The sequence below is a fragment of the Aythya ferina genome, assembly GCF_964211825.1.
Source record: "Aythya ferina genome assembly, chromosome: W".
In the NCBI taxonomy this organism is placed as follows: Eukaryota; Metazoa; Chordata; class Aves; order Anseriformes; family Anatidae; genus Aythya; species Aythya ferina.
In genome coordinates, this window is record NC_140313.1 from 7,435,719 (window position 1) to 7,456,352 (window position 20,634).

Consider the following 20,634-nt stretch of genomic DNA (forward strand, 5'->3'; position numbering starts at 1 on the left):
ATAATTTTACCAGGCCCTGATGTGAGACTGACAGGCCTGTAGCTGCCAGGGTCCTCTTTCTTGCCCTTCTCTAAAATTGGCGCAACATTTGCCAGCTTCCAGTCTACTGGGACCTCTCCAGATTCCCAAGACCATTGAAAAATAATTGAGAGAGGTCCTGTGATGACGTCAGCCAGCTCTCTAAGTACCCTGGGATGAGTCCCATCCGGACCCATGGACTTGTATGGATCCAGGTGGAGCAGCAAATCCCACACACATTCAGGGTTGGCTGGGAGTTTATCATTCCCACCATCACGGTCCTCCAGCTCAGGGTACCCAGGGTCCCAAAGTCCATCATCGGCATTGAAGACGGAGGCAAAGAAGGCATTAAACGTCTCTGCTTTGACTATGTCCTTGTTTATGAGGTGACCATCCCCATCAAGTAGGGAACCTATGTTTTCTCTGGTCCTCCTTTTTCTGTTCACATATTTAAAAAAAAAAATAAATTATCATCTCCCACAGAGACGATAAATAAATAAGAGAGAAATAAATAAATAAGCTAGCACTTGAATTCCTCAATAAAACAAATACAAAAGGATTTCTAATTAGCTGTCCTGCTAATTCCTGTCTGAACTCCAAGTCATTCTCCCTCTCAAAAATTTGATTTTTCTACTTGTAAAAAGGGGATAACAAGGTCAGCCTTTGTAATCTAGTTCACAATCAATAGATGAAAAACACTGTTTATAAGCTATGATATAGAGCTCAGAAAGGCAAATTCAGTACGACAGAAGACAATGCTTGCCCAACAGCTCCTATTCCAAATAGTCTGTAAACAAAGAATAATGAAGTAAATTAGGATTTATATTATCTCTTTGTTTCCAGTTCAAATTCCAAAGCAACATTCATAGAGACTACACTGTATTTTTTAAATAGAAAGGTTTTAAAATAGTTAAAAGTTTACCTCTTTGCCTTTAGTATCTCCATTTTCAATCCATTCAACAGTTACACTTTCATTATCTTCATTTAGGGATGTTACCATAGCTTGGTGAATTCGGCCTAGAAAGGAAACACAAATGAATATTTATTAATCAGATGAAAATCCAGAAGTTATTTGAATTGCTGTATGCAGAGAGGCAGGAAGAAGAAGGTTAAAAAAAAAAAAAAGGGAATAAATAAAAGATGGTTCCTGGCCACATACTGTAAACTGGCATAGATGTGATCCATTAGCTGAGGCTCTAATGAAAGAGTGCCCAAGTGAAAAAAATCAAGAAACAGAAAATTGAGTGGTATGTAAGAAAAATACCATGTGAAATCCATGCCACTTAAAAAATCTTTTTTTTTTCTTTTTTTTTCTTTTTTTTTTTTTTTGTCAGAAGTTTTGATAACATTTCCAAGACCACTATTCTTTCATGGACAGGAAAGTTTACTGTGGTGTGCTCTACAAAGGCTTTTTTGTCTCCTTTCTAGGACAATACAACATTAAATGTCCTGACATAGGAGTAAATCTCCCTAAAATTATATTCAGTTGGTAATTCAGCTAAAACTAAATTTCCTGCAACAATAATAAAAATCATCACTTTATCAAACACCACTAACATAAATTCTTAGAATCCCATTGCTAAGACTTCTCCAGTGAAAGACATCAAGCCAGCAAGCCCCCATAAAGAAGAACAAACCCAGTAAACTTCCAGTAGGAGTACAGATTTTCCTTACTAAATATGAAGTATAATTTATTTTTTAAAATATCCTCTATCACACTTTATCGTATTTTCTAGGCATGGTAGCAAGGAGTGATTAGATGAGCAGAGCAGCCATGTGCTGACACAAAAAGATCAAGATCCAAGTGTCACAGTGAGTTCACATCCATGCTTTGCACTAATACCAAAAACTAGACTTTCTGAAGAATACAAGTCCAATAGAACTGCTCCTCTGATACTCTATTTTAAGGAGCCATAGCACAAGCAATCCCTTACGTCATTGCATTTCAGAGGGAAACATGCATGATATGGTAGAAATGAACTTTAAATAATGTTTTATTTGTATCAACTCCCAAAAAGGGAAATATATATATATATATATATATAAAAAACTCTTATATATATAAAACTGTCTTTATCTCAACCCACAGGATTCATTTTTTGTCTGATTCTCTCCCCCCATCCTAGAGAGGGAGGAGGAGCGAATGGCTATGTGGTACTTAGCTGCCGGCTGGGTTAAACCACACCAGTTGCTTTTGGCACCCAGCATGGGGATCGAAAGGTTGAGATAAAAGATCTGACCAGAGCATGTTAAAACAAAAATTTTATAAGCGTTACATCAGTTTAATAGTTGTTAATCACAATGCTGATTTTTGTGATCTCAGGTCTGCTGTGCCTGTTTTCCAAACTGAGTTATATAGCACATTACTTTGTGTATGTGTTCCCTCTTGTGCTGCTTGACTTCAGCAAGGCTTTTGATACCGTTTCCCACAGCATTCTCCTCAAGAAACTGGCTGCTCGTGGCTTGGACTGGCATGCGCTTTGTTGGGTTAAAAACTGGCTGGATAGCCGGGCCCAAAGAGTTGTGGTGGAGTCAAATCCATTTGGAGGCCAGTCACTAGTGGCATCCCCCAGTGCTCAGTGCCGGGGCCGGTCCTCTTTAATATCTTCATCGATGATCTGGACGAGGGCATTGAGTGCACCCTCAGTAAGTTTGCAGATGACACCAAGCTATGCACGTGTGTCGATCTGCTTGAGTGTAGAAAGGCTCTGCAGGAGGATATAGATAGGCTGGACCGATGAGCTGAGGCCAACTGTATGAAGTTCAACGAGGCCAAGTGCCGGGTCCTGCACCTGGGGTGCAATAACCCCAAGCAGAGCTACAGACTGGGAGATGAGTGGCTGGAAAGCTGCCTGTCGGAGAAGGACCTGGGAATATTGGTTGATAGTCAGCTGAATGTGAGCCAGCAGTGTGCTCAGGTGGCCAAGAAGGCCAATGGCATCCTGGCTTGTATAAGAAGCAGTGTGGCCAGCAGGTCTAGGGAAGTGATTGTCCCCCTGTACTCAGCTCTGGTGAGGCCGCACCTCGAGTACTGTGTTCAGTTTTGGGCCCCTCGCTACAAGAAGGACATGGAGGTGCTCGAGCGAGTCCAGAGAAGGGCGACGAAGCTGGTGAGGGGTCTGGAGAACAAGTCTTACGAGGAGCAGCTGAGGGAGCTGGGCTTGTTCAGCCTGGAGAAGAGGAGGCTCAGGGGTGACCTTATTGCTCTCTACAGATACCTTAAATAAGGCTGCAGTGAGGTGGGGATTGGTCTGTTCTCCCACGTGCCTGGTGACAGGACAAGGGGGAACGGGCTAAAGTTGCGCCAGGGTAGTTTTAGGTTGGATGTTAGGAAGAACTTCTTTACCGAAAGGGTTGTTAGGCATTGGAACAGGCTGCCCAGGGAAGTGGTGGAGTCACCATCCCTGGAGGTCTTTAAAAGACGTTTAGATATAGAGTTTAATGATGTGGTTTAGTGGAGGACTTCTTAGTGTTAGGTCAGAGGTTGAACTCGATGATCTTGAGGTCTCTCCCACACTTGAAATTCTTTGATTCTGTGATGTATACATTGCTTCCACTGGACACCTGTTTAAGTATGAAACCCATCTTGGTCTGTATCTACCTGTCATTGTCTAGGTCTCCTCCACCTTGCATCTTCTGGAGAAACTGACTGCTCATGGCTTGGACAGTTGTACAGTTCACTGGGTAAAAGAATGGCTGGACAGCCCCGCTCAAAGAGTCATAGTGAATGGAGTTCAATCCAGTTTGCAGACGGTCACCAGTGGTGTTCCCCAGGGCTCAGCACTGGGGACAGTTTGTTTAAAATTTTTATCAGTGATCTGAATGAGGTGATCAAGTGCACCCTCAGTAAATTTGGAGATTATACCAAGTTGGACAGGATTGTCAATCTGCTTGAGGGTAGGAAGGCTTTGCAAAAGGATCTGAATAGGCTAGATTGATGGGCTGAGTCCAATTGCATGACATTCAACAAGGCTAAATGCTGGGTGCTGCACTTGTGTCACAACAGCCCAATCCAGTGATATAGGCTCATGGAAGAGTGGATGGAAAGTTGCCCAGCAGAAAAGGACCTGGGGGTGCTGGTCGATAGACAGATGAACATGAGCCAGCAGTGTGACCAGGTGGCCAAGAAGGCCAATGGCCTCCTGACTAGGGAAGTGATTGTCCCTCTGTACGTGGCACTGGTGAGACTGCACCTTGAATACTGTGTTCAGTTTTGGGCCCCTCACTACAAGAAGGGTATATTGGATTTCCGTGGCAAGGGTTTGGTAGCGGGGGGCTGAAGGGGTGGCCTCTGTGAGAAGAGTCCAGAAGCTGCCCCATGTTAGATAAGAGCCAGTTCCAGCCAGCTCCAAAAGGGACCTGTCGCTGGCCAGAGCTGAGACAATGAGCAATGCTGGTTACGCCTCTGTGAGAGCATATTTAAGAAAGGGAAAAACTGCTGTGCAACAGCAGCTGGGAGAGAGAGGAGTGAGAAACAGCCCTGCAGACACCAAGGTCAGTGCAGAAGGATGGCAGGAGGTGCTCCGGGTGCTGGAGCAGAAGTTCTCCTGCGGCCCATGGAGGGGACCTGAGAGAGGTAGCTGTTCAGGCCTCTGGCTGCAGGGAGTGCAGCCAGACCGCCTGTTTTCAGGTGGAAGGTCTGCTCGTCATGGTGGCTGAGCTCAAGGAAGAGGTGGAGAGACTGAGAAGCAGCAGGGTGTGTGAGCAGAAGATGGACTGGTGGAGTAATTCCCTGGTGTGCCAGAGGGAAGGGTGCTGGGGAGATGCCCCCTAGAGGATGGTGGAACCCCTGCCCTGTCGCTATCAGGCAGAGGGAGAGGACCAAAAAGACAAGGAGGGTTGGAAGCAAGTCCCAGTTCAGCGTCGCAGGCAACCCCCCTCCCTCCCTTCCTACTTTGCTTCCCCAGGTGCCCCTCCATAATAGGTTTGAGGCCCTGGATCTTGAAGGAGAGGTAGGTGAGGATGTGGTGGAAGGCCTGCCACGAGGTCACATCAGAAGAGGCAGCTGACACCATGCCTCAAGACCACCTCCAAAAATAAAGAAAGAAGGGTAATTGTAGTAGGAGATTCCCTTCTGAGAGGAACAAAGGGCCCAATATGCAGAATTGACCCTCATCAAAGAGAAATCTGTAGTCTAACTAGAGCCCAGATCAAGGTTATCACCAGGACACTCCCCAACCTGGTGTGCTCAACAGAGTACTACCCACTACTGTACAGTACTACAACCCCAGACATCAGTATAAGTTGGGGACTGCCCTGCTGGAGAGCAGTGAAGGAGAGAGGGACCTGGGTTTCCTGGTGCACAGAGGGATGACCATGAGCCAGCACTGTGCACTTGTGGCAAGTAGAAGGTGAGGTTCTCCTCACCTTCTACTCTGCCCTAGTAAAACCACATCTAGAATATTGTGTCCAGCTCTGGGCCCCTCAGTTCAAGAAGAATAGGGAACTGCTTGAGAGAGTCAAGCGCAGAGCCACAAGGATGATTAAGGGAGTGGACCATCTCCCTTATGAGGAAAGGCTGAGGGAGCTGGGTCTCTTTAGCTTGGAGAAGAGAAGTCTGAGGGGTGACCTCATTAATGTTTATAAATATATGAAGTTTGAGTGTCAGGAGAATGGAGCCAGGCTCTTCTCAGTGGCATCCAATAGGACAAGGGGCATGGCTGTGGTTCCTGCCCCTACATCTGTTTTTTTCCAAATCTATGCTGATGCACACAGAGGAAGGTGAGAACTGTGCTCATCGTGCATGTTGGGTATTGTATGGAATGAGCACAGTGTAAATAGTGGTTGTGTTCATGCTACCGTTTACTTGCCCTAAGCAAGTTTACTTGCAGCATAAGCACCAACATTGACATGGTGGGTACCAGAAGTCCAGAAGTGAGGATCCAGACTGCTCTCACTGTGTTTGGGGGTAGGGCTGAGGCGTGCTGAGAGAGTGCTGTTCAAGAAGCAGAAATGGCAGCATTTATTCAGGAAAAAATACGGCTCAGAGAAATAAAAACTTGCAAGTGCTAGAGGAAAGGATCCAAAGAAAGGGGGAGAGGTCTGGGTTTTTTTCTTCTTCTTTTTTTTTTTTTTTTTCTTTTTAATAAGTAAAATACTACTTGACCTTTTTTAGTAGAGAATTGAATCTTATTCTTGGGGAAAGGACAAGCACAGAGGATAAAAATGGTTGTGTAATGTAATGTTCACAGTAAGATAAGTGCTGCAGATGTGAAAACACTGCTGCTTAGGGTGCCAGCTGCTTCATGAGTCCCTGTGTTTGCTGTACTTTCATTTGAGTTTTAGTCAGTCTGTCCCTCTGAATGCTACATTAGACTGCACATATTTGCTGGTACCTTCCCTGACCCTTGCAGCCTCTCTTTTTGCTTAGGTTTAACTTGGTGTGAAAGATTAGGCAGCCTTTACAATAAAAGAAATGCTAAAAATATACATCTCTTTCTTGTGTTGTTATGTGAGATAATTTGGGATACCAGTTAAGGTTTTTCTTCCTTTCTGTCCCTCAGCAGGCCCTAAAAGGTTTGGTTTGTATAAAACTTTGGATTACTTTGGAGAACTTTGGAGAACTACCAAATTATGACTGAAATAGCTAAATCAGAAGTTTGAAACAATGGGTGGATGAGACAACTTGGGTTGATTTGGGGATTGGGCGTTTCAGAAAGCTCTTTGTTCTTGAGCTCGGAAGAAGCAGTCCTCAAACAATAACCAGCTATCTTGGGCCCCTTTTCCTTCAAGTACCTTGTCCCATGGGATTCCCCCTAGCAATTGCTTGAAAAGGCCAAAGTTGGCCGTACTGAAGTCCAGGGTTGCAATTCTGCTTGGTACTCTGTTCCTGCCACATGAGATCCTGAACTCCACCATATCATGGTCGCTGCAACCAAGGCTGCCCTCAACCGTCAATGCTTCAACCAGCCCCTCCTTGTTAGTGAGAACAAGATCCAGCAGCGCTCCTCTCCTACAGGACAGACCCAGAGCAGCTGACCCAAACTAGCCAAAGGGGTATTCCATACCATCTGATGTCATGCTTGTTGCCTCTCTCCGTGCTACCCCAGCCCGAGAGACAACATCGATTGGCTGCCTGGACGCCTGCTCCCCAAGCAGGGACACCAGAGACAGACACGCACGTGTCTAGCTCAAGTGCCAATTTATTGCTGCAGAGCATAGCTTCTTATACCCATACACGCGACTGCCCCGGATCCCCGTGACCCTTTGTTCCGCCCACGGTCCCTCCCAGTCCTCCCCCCACATTTCCTCCCACGATGCTAAACAATATATAGGGGTGGCTAGCCGGGGGGAAGGAGGGCCGGACTGCTCAGGGTTGGGCTGGGCATCGGTCAGCGGGTGGTGAGCAATTGCATTGTGCATCACTTGTTTTGTACACATTATTAGTAGTAGTACTATTATCATCATTATTGTTATTATTATTATTGTTATTATTATTTTCCTGTCTTAATAAACTGTCTTTATCTCAACTCACAGGCTTCACTTTCCCATTTCTCTCCCCCATCCCAGAGAGGGAGGGGGGAGGGTGAGCAAACGGCTGTGTGGTGTGTAGCTGCCGACCGAGTTAAACCACAACAGGTGGCCTGTAATAGACACCCACAACAGCATCCCCCATGCCAGCCTGCCCCTTAATTCTCACCCACAGACTCTTAACTCGCTCTTCATCCGCCCCGGACAGTACTCAATACATTGTAGTTGCTCTCTCACATAAAGAGCAACTCTGCCACCTCACCTTGCTGGCCTGTCTTTCCTGAGCAGGACATACCCATCCATGACCACATTCCAATCATGTGAGCTGTCTCACCATGTCTCTGTAATTGCCACTAGATCATAGTCTCCTGACCAAACACAGATTTCTAACTCCTTCTGCTTATTCCCCATGCTACATGCATTGGTGTGCAGGCACTTCAGGGAGCAAGCTGAGCATGCCAATTTCACCTTAGGGGGTGGGAGGCCTCCTGGTCTTCATCACTGCTAGGGCACTGCCCCACCAGTGCAAGCCCAGCTACAACCCCCTCCCCCTTCGGATCTAGTTTAAAGCTTTCCAAATGAGCCATGCTAATTCCTGTCCCAGAACCCTTTTGCCCCTGTGAGATAAATCTTTCTCGCATACTACTGTCAGGCCTGGTGTCTCATAAAACCAGCCATTATCAAAGAACCCAAATCCCTGTCTGTAGCACCAGTCACATAGCCAATCATTTATGGACCGGATCCTTCTATTCTGTCCCACGTCATCACCCCAGAATGGAAGGAGGGAAGAGAAAATGACTTGTGCTCCAGACTCTTTCACCAACCGTCCCAAGGCCTTGAAGTCTTTCTTCATTCCCCTCAGACTGCAGGATGCAGCTTCCTCCCCACCTATCTGGAAGATCAGTAGTGGGTAGTACTCTGTTGAGCACACCAGGTTGGGGAGTGTCCTGGTGATAACCTTGATCTGGGCTCTAGTTAGACTACAGATTTCTCTTTGATGAGGGTCAATTCTGCATATTGGGCCCTTTGTTCCTCTCAGAAGGGAATCTCCTACTACAATTACCCTTCTTTCTTTATTTTTGGAGGTGGTCTTGAGGCATGGTGTCAGCTGCCTCTTCTGATGTGACCTCGTGGCAGGCCTTCCACCACATCCTCACCTACCTCTCCTTCAAGATCCAGGGCCTCAAACCTATTATGGAGGGGCACCTGGGGAAGCAAAGTAGGAAGGGAGGGAGGGGGGTTGCCTGCGACGCTGAACTGGGACTTGCTTCCAACCCTCCTTGTCTTTTTGGTCCTCTCCCTCTGCCTGATAGCGACAGGGCAGGGGTTCCACCATCCTCTAGGGGGCATCTCCCCAGCACCCTTCCCTCTGGCACACCAGGGAATTACTCCACCAGTCCATCTTCTGCTCACACACCCTGCTGCTTCTCAGTCTCTCCACCTCTTCCTTGAGCTCAGCCACCATGACGAGCAGACCTTCCACCTGAAAACAGGCGGTCTGGCTGCACTCCCTGCAGCCAGAGGCCTGAACAGCTACCTCTCTCAGGTCCCCTCCATGGGCCGCAGGAGAACTTCTGCTCCAGCACCCGGAGCACCTCCTGCCATCCTTCTGCACTGACCTTGGTGTCTGCAGGGCTGTTTCTCACTCCTCTCTCTCCCAGCTGCTGTTGCACAGCAGTTTTTCCCTTTCTTAAATATGCTCTCACAGAGGCGTAACCAGCATTGCTCATTGTCTCAGCTCTGGCCAGCGACAGGTCCCTTTTGGAGCTGGCTGGAACTGGCTCTTATCTAACATGGGGCAGCTTCTGGACTCTTCTCACAGAGGCCACCCCTTCAGCCCCCCGCTACCAAACCCTTGCCACGGAAATCCAATATACCCTTCTTGTAGTGAGGGGCCCAAAACTGAACACAGTATTCAAGGTGCAGTCTCACCAGTGCCACGTACAGAGGGACAATCACTTCCCTAGTCAGGAGGCCATTGGCCTTCTTGGCCACCTGGTCACACTGCTGGCTCATGTTCATCTGTCTATCGACCAGCACCCCCAGGTCCTTTTCTGCTGGGCAACTTTCCATCCACTCTTCCATGAGCCTATATCACTGGATTGGGCTGTTGTGACACAAGTGCAGCACCCAGCATTTAGCCTTGTTGAATGTCATGCAATTGGACTCAGCCCATCAATCTAGCCTATTCAGATCCTTTTGCAAAGCCTTCCTACCCTCAAGCAGATTGACAATCCTGTCCAACTTGGTATAATCTCCAAATTTACTGAGGGTGCACTTGATCACCTCATTCAGATCACTGATAAAAATTTTAAACAAACTGTCCCCAGTGCTGAGCCCTGGGGAACACCACTGGTGACCGTCTGCAAACTGGATTGAACTCCATTCACTATGACTCTTTGAGCGGGGCTGTCCAGCCATTCTTTTACCCAGTGAACTGTACAACTGTCCAAGCCATGAGCAGTCAGTTTCTCCAGAAGATGCAAGGTGGAGGAGACCTAGACAATGACAGGTAGATACAGACCAAGATGGGTTTCATACTTAAACAGGTGTCCAGTGGAAGCAATGTATACATCACAGAATCAAAGAATTTCAAGTGTGGGAGAGACCTCAAGATCATCGAGTTCAACCTCTGACCTAACACTAAGAAGTCCTCCACTAAACCACATCATTAAACTCTATATCTAAACGTCTTTTAAAGACCTCCAGGGATGGTGACTCCACCACTTCCCTGGGCAGCCTGTTCCAATGCCTAACAACCCTTTCGGTAAAGAAGTTCTTCCTAACATCCAACCTAAAACTACCCTGGCGCAACTTTAGCCCGTTCCCCCTTGTCCTGTCACCAGGCACGTGGGAGAACAGACCAATCCCCACCTCACTGCAGCCTTATTTAAGGTATCTGTAGAGAGCAATAAGGTCACCCCTGAGCCTCCTCTTCTCCAGGCTGAACAAGCCCAGCTCCCTCAGCTGCTCCTCGTAAGACTTGTTCTCCAGACCCCTCACCAGCTTCGTCGCCCTTCTCTGGACTCGCTCGAGCACCTCCATGTCCTTCTTGTAGCGAGGGGCCCAAAACTGAACACAGTACTCGAGGTGCGGCCTCACCAGAGCTGAGTACAGGGGGACAATCACTTCCCCAGACCTGCTGGCCACACTGCTTCTTATACAAGCCAGGATGCCATTGGCCTTCTTGGCCACCTGAGCACACTGCTGGCTCACATTCAGCTGACTATCAACCAATATTCCCAGGTCCTTCTCCGACAGGCAGCTTTCCAGCCACTCATCTCCCAGTCTGTAGCTCTGCTTGGGGTTATTGCACCCCAGGTGCAGGACCCGGCACTTGGCCTCGTTGAACTTCATACAGTTGGCCTCAGCTCATCGGTCCAGCCTATCTATATCCTCCTGCAGAGCCTTTCTACACTCAAGCAGATCGACACACGTGCATAGCTTGGTGTCATCTGCAAACTTACTGAGGGTGCACTCAATGCCCTCGTCCAGATCATCGATGAAGATATTAAAGAGGACCGGCCCCGGCACTGAGCACTGGGGGATGCCACTAGTGACTGGCCTCCAAATGGATTTGACTCCACCACAACTCTTTGGGCCCGGCTATCCAGCCAGTTTTTAACCCAACAAAGCGCATGCCAGTCCAAGCCACGAGCAGCCAGTTTCTTGAGGAGAATGCTGTGGGAAACGGTATCAAAAGCCTTGCTGAAGTCAAGGTAGACCACATCCACAGCCTTTCCCTCATCCACCAAGCGCGTCGCTTTGTCATAGAAGGAGATCAGGTTCCTCAAGCAGGACCTGCCTTTCATAAACCCATGCTGACTGGGCCTGATCGCCTCCTTGCCCTGTAAGTGCCGCATGATGACACTCAAGATAATCTGTTCCATGAGCTTCCCTGGCACTGAGGTCAAACTGACAGGCCTGTAGCTCCCCGGGTCTGCCCTCTAGCCCTTCTTATAGATGGGCGTCACGTTTGCTAGCCGCCAGTCAACTGGGACCTCCCCCGATAGCCAGGACTGCTGATAAATGATGGTAAGCGGCTTGGTCAGCTCCTCTACCAGTTCTCTCAGTACCCTCGGGTGGATCCCATCCGGCCCCATTGACTTGCGCACATTCAAGTGCCGTAGCAAGTCACCAACCATTTCCTCGTGGATAGTGAGGGCCACATTCTGCTCCCCATCCCCATCCACCAGCTCAGGGTACTGGGTATGCAGAGAACAACCAGTATTGCTGCTAAAGACTGAGGCAAAGAAGGCATTAAGCACCTCCTTTTTTTCCTCATCTTTTGTTGTACTGGGTCTGGCTGGAATGTTAACTTTCCCGGCAGCAGCCCATACAGTGCCGTACTCTGTACTTGTAGCTGGAACAGCAGTGTTATCACACCAGTGTTGTGTCTACTGCTGAGCAGCAGTGGAACAGCATTGGGCCTTTCTCTAACCCTCCTAGGGGGTGGGCAAAAAAGTGAGGAGAGAAACATCACTAGGGCAGCTGACCTAAACCAATCAAAGGGATATTCCATACCATGTGGTATCACACTCAGCAATAAAAGGTGGAAACAGGAAGAAGAGGGGAGGGGTGGGCTCTCGTTGGGAAGACGTCGGTCCTCCTCTCGAACACCGGCTGCGTGCGTTGAGGCCTTGCTTCAAGGACGTGGTCAATCATCGCTCATTTGTGGGAAGTAGAGAGTAATTTCTTTCCTCTGCACTTCCATATAGCTTTCATTTATTTTGTTTGTTTGTTTTCCTCCCTTTTTCCCCTTTCCCTTTTATTTCCCCTTAGTTAAATTGTTTAGTTCATGGTAGTCTTTATTTAATTATTATAATTATTTCACTTTAATTAAATTATCCTTATCTCAACCCGTGAGTTGTTCTTTGCTTTACTTCTCCCCCTCCTTATCTAAAGGAGGCCTGTCCCTTCTGAAGAGCCTATAGCCAGACATTGCAGCACTCCAGTCATGGGAGTGGTCCCACCACATCTCCGTGATGGCAACAAAGTCGTAGCCTGCCTGCCGCACGATGGCTTCCAGCTCCTCCTGTTTGTTACCCATGCTGCGTGCATTGGTGTAGATGCACTTCAGCTGGGCCATTGCCTTCTCCCCTGGCCTTGCCATTGTTCCCCCTGGCACAGCTCTAACAAGCCTTGTTTCAGCCTCGTCCCCCTTCTTACCTAGTTTAAAGCCCTCTCAATGAGCCCCGCCAGCTCCTGGCCCAGAATCCTTTTTCCCCTTAGAGATAGGTACCTGTCTGCGGCCATCAGGCTGGGTGCCAAGTAAAGCGCCCCATGGTCAAAAAAAAACAAGATTTCTGTGCTGGCACCAGCCTCTGAGCCATGTGTTTATCAGGTGGGCTTTCCGTGTCCTGTCTGTACCCCTCCCTGCCACAGTAGGGATAGACGAAAACACCACCTGTACTCCCGCTCCATCCACTAACTGTCCCAGCCCCCTAAAGTCCCGTTTGATAGCCTTGAGGCTTCTCTCTTCAATGCCATCACTGCCAGCCTGGACTATCAAAAGAGGATAATAGTCAGAGGGGCAAACCAGGTTGGGAAGCTTCCTGGCAATTTCCCTGACCCTGTCCCCAGGGAGGCAGCAGACTTCCCTACAGGTAGGGTCAGGCCAACAAATAGGGCCCTCTGTTCCCCTGAGAAGAGAGTCTCCCAGAGCAATCACCCTTCTTTCTGTCTTGGTGGAGGCAGTCCTGAGGCGTGGAGTTGACTTCCTCACCCTAGGCATCCTCCTGGGTAGGCTTCCTACCTCATCCTCACCCACCAGTCTCTTAAGCTCTAGGGCCTCAAACCTGTTGCGTAAGGGCACCTGGGAAGGCGGGGCTGGAAGGGGAGAGCATTGCCTGCGATGTCGAGCAGGGACCTGTTTCCATTCCTCCTCAACTCCTAGGTCCCCTCCCTCTGCCCGACAGCTAAGGGCAGGGGGTCCACCCCCATTTGGGGTGTCTCACCTTGGTACCTCTCCTTGAGGCCCTGCAGGGAGTTGCTCCACCAGTCCATCTCCCGCTCGCATTCCCTGATATCCCTCAACCTCTCCACCTCCTCCTTGAGCTCCGCCACCATGCGGACCAGGTCATCCACCTGCTCGCACCTCCCGCATGCAGTTTCTCTGCCTCCCGCCGATGGCAGCAACAGGCTCAGACACTCCCCGCATCCAGTGACCTGAACTGCTGCATTTTTGGACGGGTAGTCGGTCTGTGTGTGTACTGTCTTCCTGGAGAGAGCAACGTGCCTAGTGGAAACCATTGCAGCCTAGCTAACATGAACTGTCCCAGGACGATCAGGTCATGTTTTGGGAGCGGTATGTGGTTCTTGGGCATGGGGTGGTTGGCTCATGGGTGGATACTGACGTGACGTCACCGAAACCATCACTTGGGTCCCTTTTGGGGCCAGATGAAACTGACCCTTATCTAACATGGGGCAGCTTCTGGATTCTTCTCACAAAAGCCACCCCTGTAGCCCCCTGCTACCAAAACCTTACCGCATAAAACCACTACATGTATTAAACATGGAAAAGAGAAGAGAAAACTCTCTGAAGATTAGGATTTCAACTCTTGTTTTTCAAGAACTTGTCCTGGTTTTGGCTGGGATAGAGTTCATTACCTTCCTAGTAGCGGGTATGGTGCTGTGTTTTGGATTTAGGATGAGAATAATGCTGATAACACATTGATGTTTTAGTTCTTGCAGAGCAGTGCTTACACAGAGTCAAGGACTTTTCAGCTTCTTATGCTGTCCTGCCAGCGAGGAGGCTGTGGGGTTGCACAAGAAGCTGCAAGAGGACAGCCAGAAGAGGTGACCCACCTGGCCAAAGGAATATTCCAAAGAGAGGGAAGATCAGAGCGATGGCATTTGTCTTCCTAAGAAACCATTACAAGCAATGAGCTCTGCTTTCCTGGATTTTCCTGGTTATGGGAAGTAGCAAATCAATTCCTTGTATTGCTTTGCTTGCGTGTGCGGCTTTTGCTTTACCTAGTAAACTGTCTTTATCTCAACCCATGAATTACAACACTTAACTTTCCAGTTCTCTCCCCAATCCCACCCGGGGAGAGCAAGTGAGTGGCTGTGATGTACTTAGCTACCTGCTGGGTTTAAACTGAAACAGTCCTTTCTAGTGCCCAATGTGGGGCACTGTTGCGGTTTAACCCAGCAGGAAGATAAACACCACAAAGTCATTCGTTCATTCCCCCCAGGCAGTTTAAAGACAGTTTAATAGGACAGGTAGGGAGTAGGACGTATCCTCTTTGAGTTGCTAGAACTCCCAGGACAGTTTCTGCACAGCATTCGGTTTGAGCACTTCGCTCACTCCCTGCCAGTGTGATGGGGTAGTGTCCTGGTTTCAGTTAGCACAGAATTAATTTTCTTCCTAGTAGCTAGTGGAATGCTGTGTTTTGGCTTAGAATGAGAAGAGTGCTGATAACACCCCGATGCTTTAATTGTTGCAGAGCAGTGCTTATACTAAGCCAAGGACATCTCAGCCTTTGCTCTGTCCTGCCAACGGGCAGGCTGGGGGGTGCAGTAAGAGCTGGGAGGGGACAGACCCAGGACAGGTGACCCAAACTAGCCAAAGGGGTATTCCATACCATCTGACGTCATGCTAAACAATATATAGGGGTGGCTAGCCGGGGGGAGGGGGCCGGACTGCTCGGGGTTAGGCTGGGCATCGGTCAGCGGGTGGTGAGCAATTGCATTGTGCATCACTTGTTTGTACATACTATTATTACTTTCGTATTATCACCATTGTATCATCATTATTATTATTGTTATTATTATTTTTGTTATTTTTTTTTTTTCCTGTCTTATTAAACTGTCTTTATCTCAACTCACGGGCTTCACTTTCCATTTCTCTCCCCCGTCCCAGAGAGGGAGGGGGGAGGGTGAGCGAACGGCTGCGTGGTGTTTAGCTGCCGGTCGGGTTAAACCACGACAGTCTTTTTGGCGCCCAACGTGGGGCCCGAAAGGTTGAGATAACGGCAGATCTGATCAGAGTGTGTTAAACTAAAATTGGTGTAAGGATTAGACCTGCTTAATAGTCACTTGTCATGATGCTGATTGCTTTAATCACAACTCTGCTGCGCCTGTTTTCCAAATTGAGTATTATAGTACATTATTTTCCGTATTTGCTCTCTGTAGTGTTGTTTCTCCTCTCCAGGCCTTGGTTTCAGACCATTATGGTACTAAGTGTTATAGCAATGGCTTATGAGACGATAAGATATCTGGTCATGACTCTAACTTGGTATTTATACTCAGTAACATCGTGGACTCTGTACTTTGGAAACAGCATCTTGGGAACTATTAGCAATTATACCTATTGTTTTTCTCCATTAGAGAGTCAATCTGTGGAGGGGAAAGGGGAGGATATTTTTCCTTACTTGCTTACTCTCCCTTTCTCCTTCACCACCCCTGTATCCTCCTGGGTCACTCTGCCTTCCTCCTTCACCACCCTCTTATCCCCTGAGCTTGTCACAATAGCTCTCCAAGATATTGAATATTTCTGGAATACTCAGAATACCATAGTCTTGTTGTTCTGCCTCATGAATGCACTTCAGATTCTGCTTAAAGTTAAACAACTACTTATGAAGCTCATCCGGAGATCTGCCCGGAGGCAGTATAGTTGTGGGTGGCAGGGAGTATGGGTGGATATGGGCAGGCATCTAGAGCAGTTGGCACCCCCAGTGTGTTGGAAATTCACCCCTGAACAATGGCAAAATCCTCAAAAACTGGCGGAATGCTTGAAAAAAAGGTGTAATGATTCTGGCAGTTCCAAAGTAACACAAATCATTGTAACGTGCTGGGGCCTGGCTCATGCCTATCGAGCTGCCATTGATACTGCTATCAACTTAGTGACAGACCCTGCGGCCACTCCAAACCCTGTGACAGATCCAACGGCCACTGTGACCCCTACGGTGGATTCTGCAGCCGCTCCAGTCCCAGCTCCTGCAGCCGCTCCAGTCCCAGCTCCTGCAGCCGCTCCAGTCCCAGCTCCTGCAGCTGCTCCAGTCCCAGTTCCTGCAACTGCTCCAGTCCTAGCTCCTGAAGCTGCTCCAGCTCCAGCTCCTGAAGCCGCTCCAGCTCCAGCTCCTGCAGCTGCTCCAGTCCCAGTTCCTGCAGTCGCTCCAGTTCCAGCTCCGGCCGCTACTCCAGTCCCAGTTCCTGCAACTGCTCCAGTCCCAGCTCCTGAAGCCGCTCCAGCTCCAGCTCCTGAAGCCGCTCCAGCTCCAGCTCCCACTGCTGCTCCAGTCCCAGCTCCTGCAACTGCTCCAGCTCCAACTCCAGCTCCTGTAGCCGCTACAGCTCCGGTTCCTGCAACTGCTCCAGCTCCTGTAGCTGCTCCAGCTCCTGTGGCCGTGTCAGAGAAACGAGCTGTAGCAGTGCAAGTTGACCCTGCAGAGGGCATTCCAACCCCTGTGGCAGACCCTGTAACAAAGTCAGAGAAACGAGCAGTAGCAGTGCAAGCTGCCCCTGTAGAGAAGGTGAAAATATGGTATAGAAATTCAAGTCGTTTAGAACGCAGAGAGTCTTCTGCCAATCCAGGTAAGGCTTCTGCCAAAACTAAGTATAGAGATGACGAAGATGATGACGACGCTGGGCCGTCAAGGATTCAGGAGGAGGAAGATGAGGATGCCGAAAGAGCAACAGTAACTACCCGAAGCCTAAACGAGCGCGAGCTACGAGATGTGCGAAAAGATTTTGGTCGCTGTATAGGTGAGCAGCTTGTCACCTGGCTGCTCCGGTGCTGGGACTCTGGAGCCAATTGTGTGGAATTAGACGGCAGGGAAGCCAAGCGGCTGGGATCCCTTGCTCGAGACGCCGGCATTGACAAAGCAATTGCAGATGGAGCACGACCCACCAGCCTCTGGAGGCGTCTCCTCTCAGCTGTGAGGGAAAGGTATCCCTTCAAGGAAGATATTTTATGTCTACCAGGCAAGTGGACCACTATGGAGAAGGGAATCCAGTACCTGAGGGAATTAGCCGTACGGGAAGTGATTTATGAGGATCCAGACCTCAAACAAACATCCACAGATCCAGATGAAGTCAAGTGTACACGACCCATGTGGCGGAAGTTTGTACGGAGTGCACCATCATCATATGCCAGCTCATTGGCAATAATGGCCTGGAAAGAGGATGAGGAACCCACAGTGGGTGAAGCGGCTAAACAACTCCGGCAGTACGAAGAAAGTCTCTCCTCTTCCTTACAGGCCTGCGTCTCAGCTGTGGAGAAACTTTCTGAAAAGGTTCACCAACTTGAAGAGAATCTATTGTCCTCCCCACCTGAACCAACCAGTGCCCACCGACCAAAGGAGAACACTTGGGAGAAACTTTCTGAAAAGGTTCACCAACTTGAAGAGAGATTATTCTCCTTCGCACCTGTACAAAGCAGTGTCTCAGCTGTCAGGGGTAGGCGTTCACCCACACAAGGAAGACGATATGGTGGGTACTCACCCCGTGCCACCCTGTGGTTTTACTTACGAGACCATGGAGAGGACATGAGAAAGTGGGATGGAAAATCTACCGCGACCCTAGAGGCACGGGTACGTGAGTTGCAAAAGAAAACAATCAGGAAAAAGGGATTCTCCGAAAAGTTTGCTGCTCCAACTTCCAGCAGACAGTCCTTCAAACACAGAAACGAGGAAGATTCTGACCAGGATTAGGGGGGCCCTGCCTCCAGCCAGGGGGAGGAAAGGGACAATCGAGTTTATTGGACTGTGTGGATTCGATGGCCTGGCACATCACGCGCACAGAAGTATAAGGCTTTAGTAGACACCGGTGCACAATGTACTATAATGCCATCGAGCTATAAAGGACCAGAGCCCATCTATATTTGTGGAGTGACAGGGGGATCTCAGCAGTTGACTGTATTGGAGGCTGAAGTGAGTCTGACTGGGGATGAGTGGGAAAAGCACCGCATTGTGACTGGTCCGGATGCTCCATGTATCCTTGGCATAGACTATCTTAGAAGAGGATACTGCAAGGACCCAAAAGGGTTCCGGTGGGCTTTTGGTATTGCTGCCTTAGAGACAGAGGGCATTAAACAATTATCTACCTTGCCTGGTCTCTCAGAGGACCCCTCTGTTGTGGGGTTGCTGAGGGTCGAAGAACAGCAAGTGCCAATTGCTACCACAACTGTGCACCGGCGGCAATATCGCACCAACCGAGACTCCCTGATTCCCATCCATAAGCTAATTCGTCAATTGGAGAGCCAAGGAGTGATCAGCAAGACTCATTCACTTTTCAATAGTCCCATATGGCCAGTGCGAAAGTCTAATGGCGAGTGGAGACTAACAGTGGACTATCGCGGCCTGAACGAAGTCACGCCACCACTGAGTGCTGCAGTGCCGGACATGCTGGAACTTCAGTATGAACTTGAATCGAAGGCAGCCAAGTGGTACGCCACAATTGATATCGCTAATGCATTTTTCTCCATCCCTCTAGCAGCAGAGTGCAGGCCACAATTTGCCTTCACTTGGAGGGGAGTCCAATATACTTGGAATAGGCTGCCCCAGGGGTGGAAACACAGCCCTACCATTTGCCATGGGCTGATCCAGTCTGCACTAGAGCAGGGGGAAGCTCCTGAACACCTGCAGTACATCGATGACATTATTGTGTGGGGTGACACAGCAGAGGAAGTTTTCGAGAAAGGGAAGAAAATAGTCCAAATCCTTCTGAAAGCCGGTTTTGCCATAAAACAAAATAAAGTCAAAGGACCTGCACGGGAGATCCAGTTTTTAGGAATAAAATGGCAAGATGGACGTCGTCAAATCCCAATGGATGTGATCAACAAAATAACAGCTATGTCTCCACCAACTAACAAAAAAGAAACACAGACTTTCCTAGGTGTTGTGGGGTTTTGGAGAATGCACATCCCAAATTACAGTCTGATTGTAAACCCACTCTACCAAGTAACTCGTAAGAAGAATGAGTTTGAATGGGGCCCTGAACAACGACAAGCCTTTGAACAAATCAAGCAGGAAATAGTCCATGCAGTAGCCCTTGGGCCAGTTCGAACAGGACCAGATGTAAAGAATGTGCTCTACACTGCAGCCGGGGAGAACGGCCCCACCTGGAGCCTCTGGCAGAAAGAACCTGGGGAAACTCGAGGTCGGCCTCTGGGGTTTTGGAGTCGGGGATACAGAGGATCTGAGGCCCGCTATACTCCAACTGAAAAGGAGATATTGGCAGCATATGAAGGAGTTCGATCTGCTTCGGAGGTGGTCGGTACTGAAGCGCAGCTCCTCCTAGCACCCCGATTACCGGTACTAGGCTGGATGTTCAAGGGAAGGGTCCCCTCTACGCATCATGCAACTGATGCTACATGGAGCAAGTGGGTTGCACTGATTACTCAGCGGGCTCGAATAGGAAACCCCAGTCGCCCAGGAATATTGGAAGTGATCATGGACTGGCCAGAAGGCAAATACTTTGGGATATCATCAGAGGAGGAGGTGGGTCGTGCTGAAGAAGCCCCACTGTACAACCAGTTGCCAGAGAATGAAAAGAAATATGCCCTGTTCACTGATGGGTCCTGTCGTATTGTGGGGAAGCATCGGAGATGGAAGGCTGCTGTATGGAGTCCTACGCGACGAGTTGCAGAAGCTGCTGAGGGAGAAGGTGAATCGAGTCAGTTTGCAGAAGTGAAAGCCATTCAGCTGGCTTTAGACATTGCTGAACGAGAAAAATGGCCAGTTCTCTATCTCTACACCGATTCATGGATGGTAGCAAATGCCCTGTGGGGATGGTTACAGCAATGGAAGCAAAACAACTGGCAGCGTAGGGGCAAACCTATCTGGGCTGCTGCATTGTGGCAAGATATTGCTGCTCGGGTAGAGAACCTGGCTGTGAAAGTACGCCACGTAGATGCTCATGTGCCCAAGAATCGGGCTACTGAAGAACATCAAAACAACCAGCAGGTGGATCAGGCTGCTAAGATTGAAGTAGCTCAGGTGGACCTGGATTGGCAGCATAAAGGTGAATTATTTATAGCCCGATGGGCCCATGACACCTCAGGCCATCAAGGTAGAGATGCAACATACAGATGGGCTCGTGATCGAGGGGTGGACTTGACCATGGACGCTATAGCACAGGTTATTCATGACTGTGAAACATGTGCTGCAATCAAGCAAGCCAAACGGTCAAAGCCTCTTTGGT

At 48.9% G+C, this 20,634-nt stretch overlaps 1 protein-coding gene across 8 annotated transcripts in view; it reads right to left on the reverse strand.

The window, feature by feature from the left end:
- LOC311426276 (kinesin-like protein KIF2A) overlaps positions 1–20,634 on the reverse strand; it is a 109,105-nt gene that overhangs the window by 67,110 nt on the left and 21,361 nt on the right. For all 8 annotated transcript variants that reach the window (XM_084502534.1, XM_084502537.1, XM_084502538.1 and 5 more), the window contains exon 2: positions 941–1,035. In XM_084502534.1, the coding sequence (XP_084358660.1) occupies positions 941–1,018 (78 nt within the window). In that variant the 5' untranslated portion in view covers positions 1,019–1,035. The remainder of the gene's footprint in view (positions 1–940; positions 1,036–20,634) is intronic.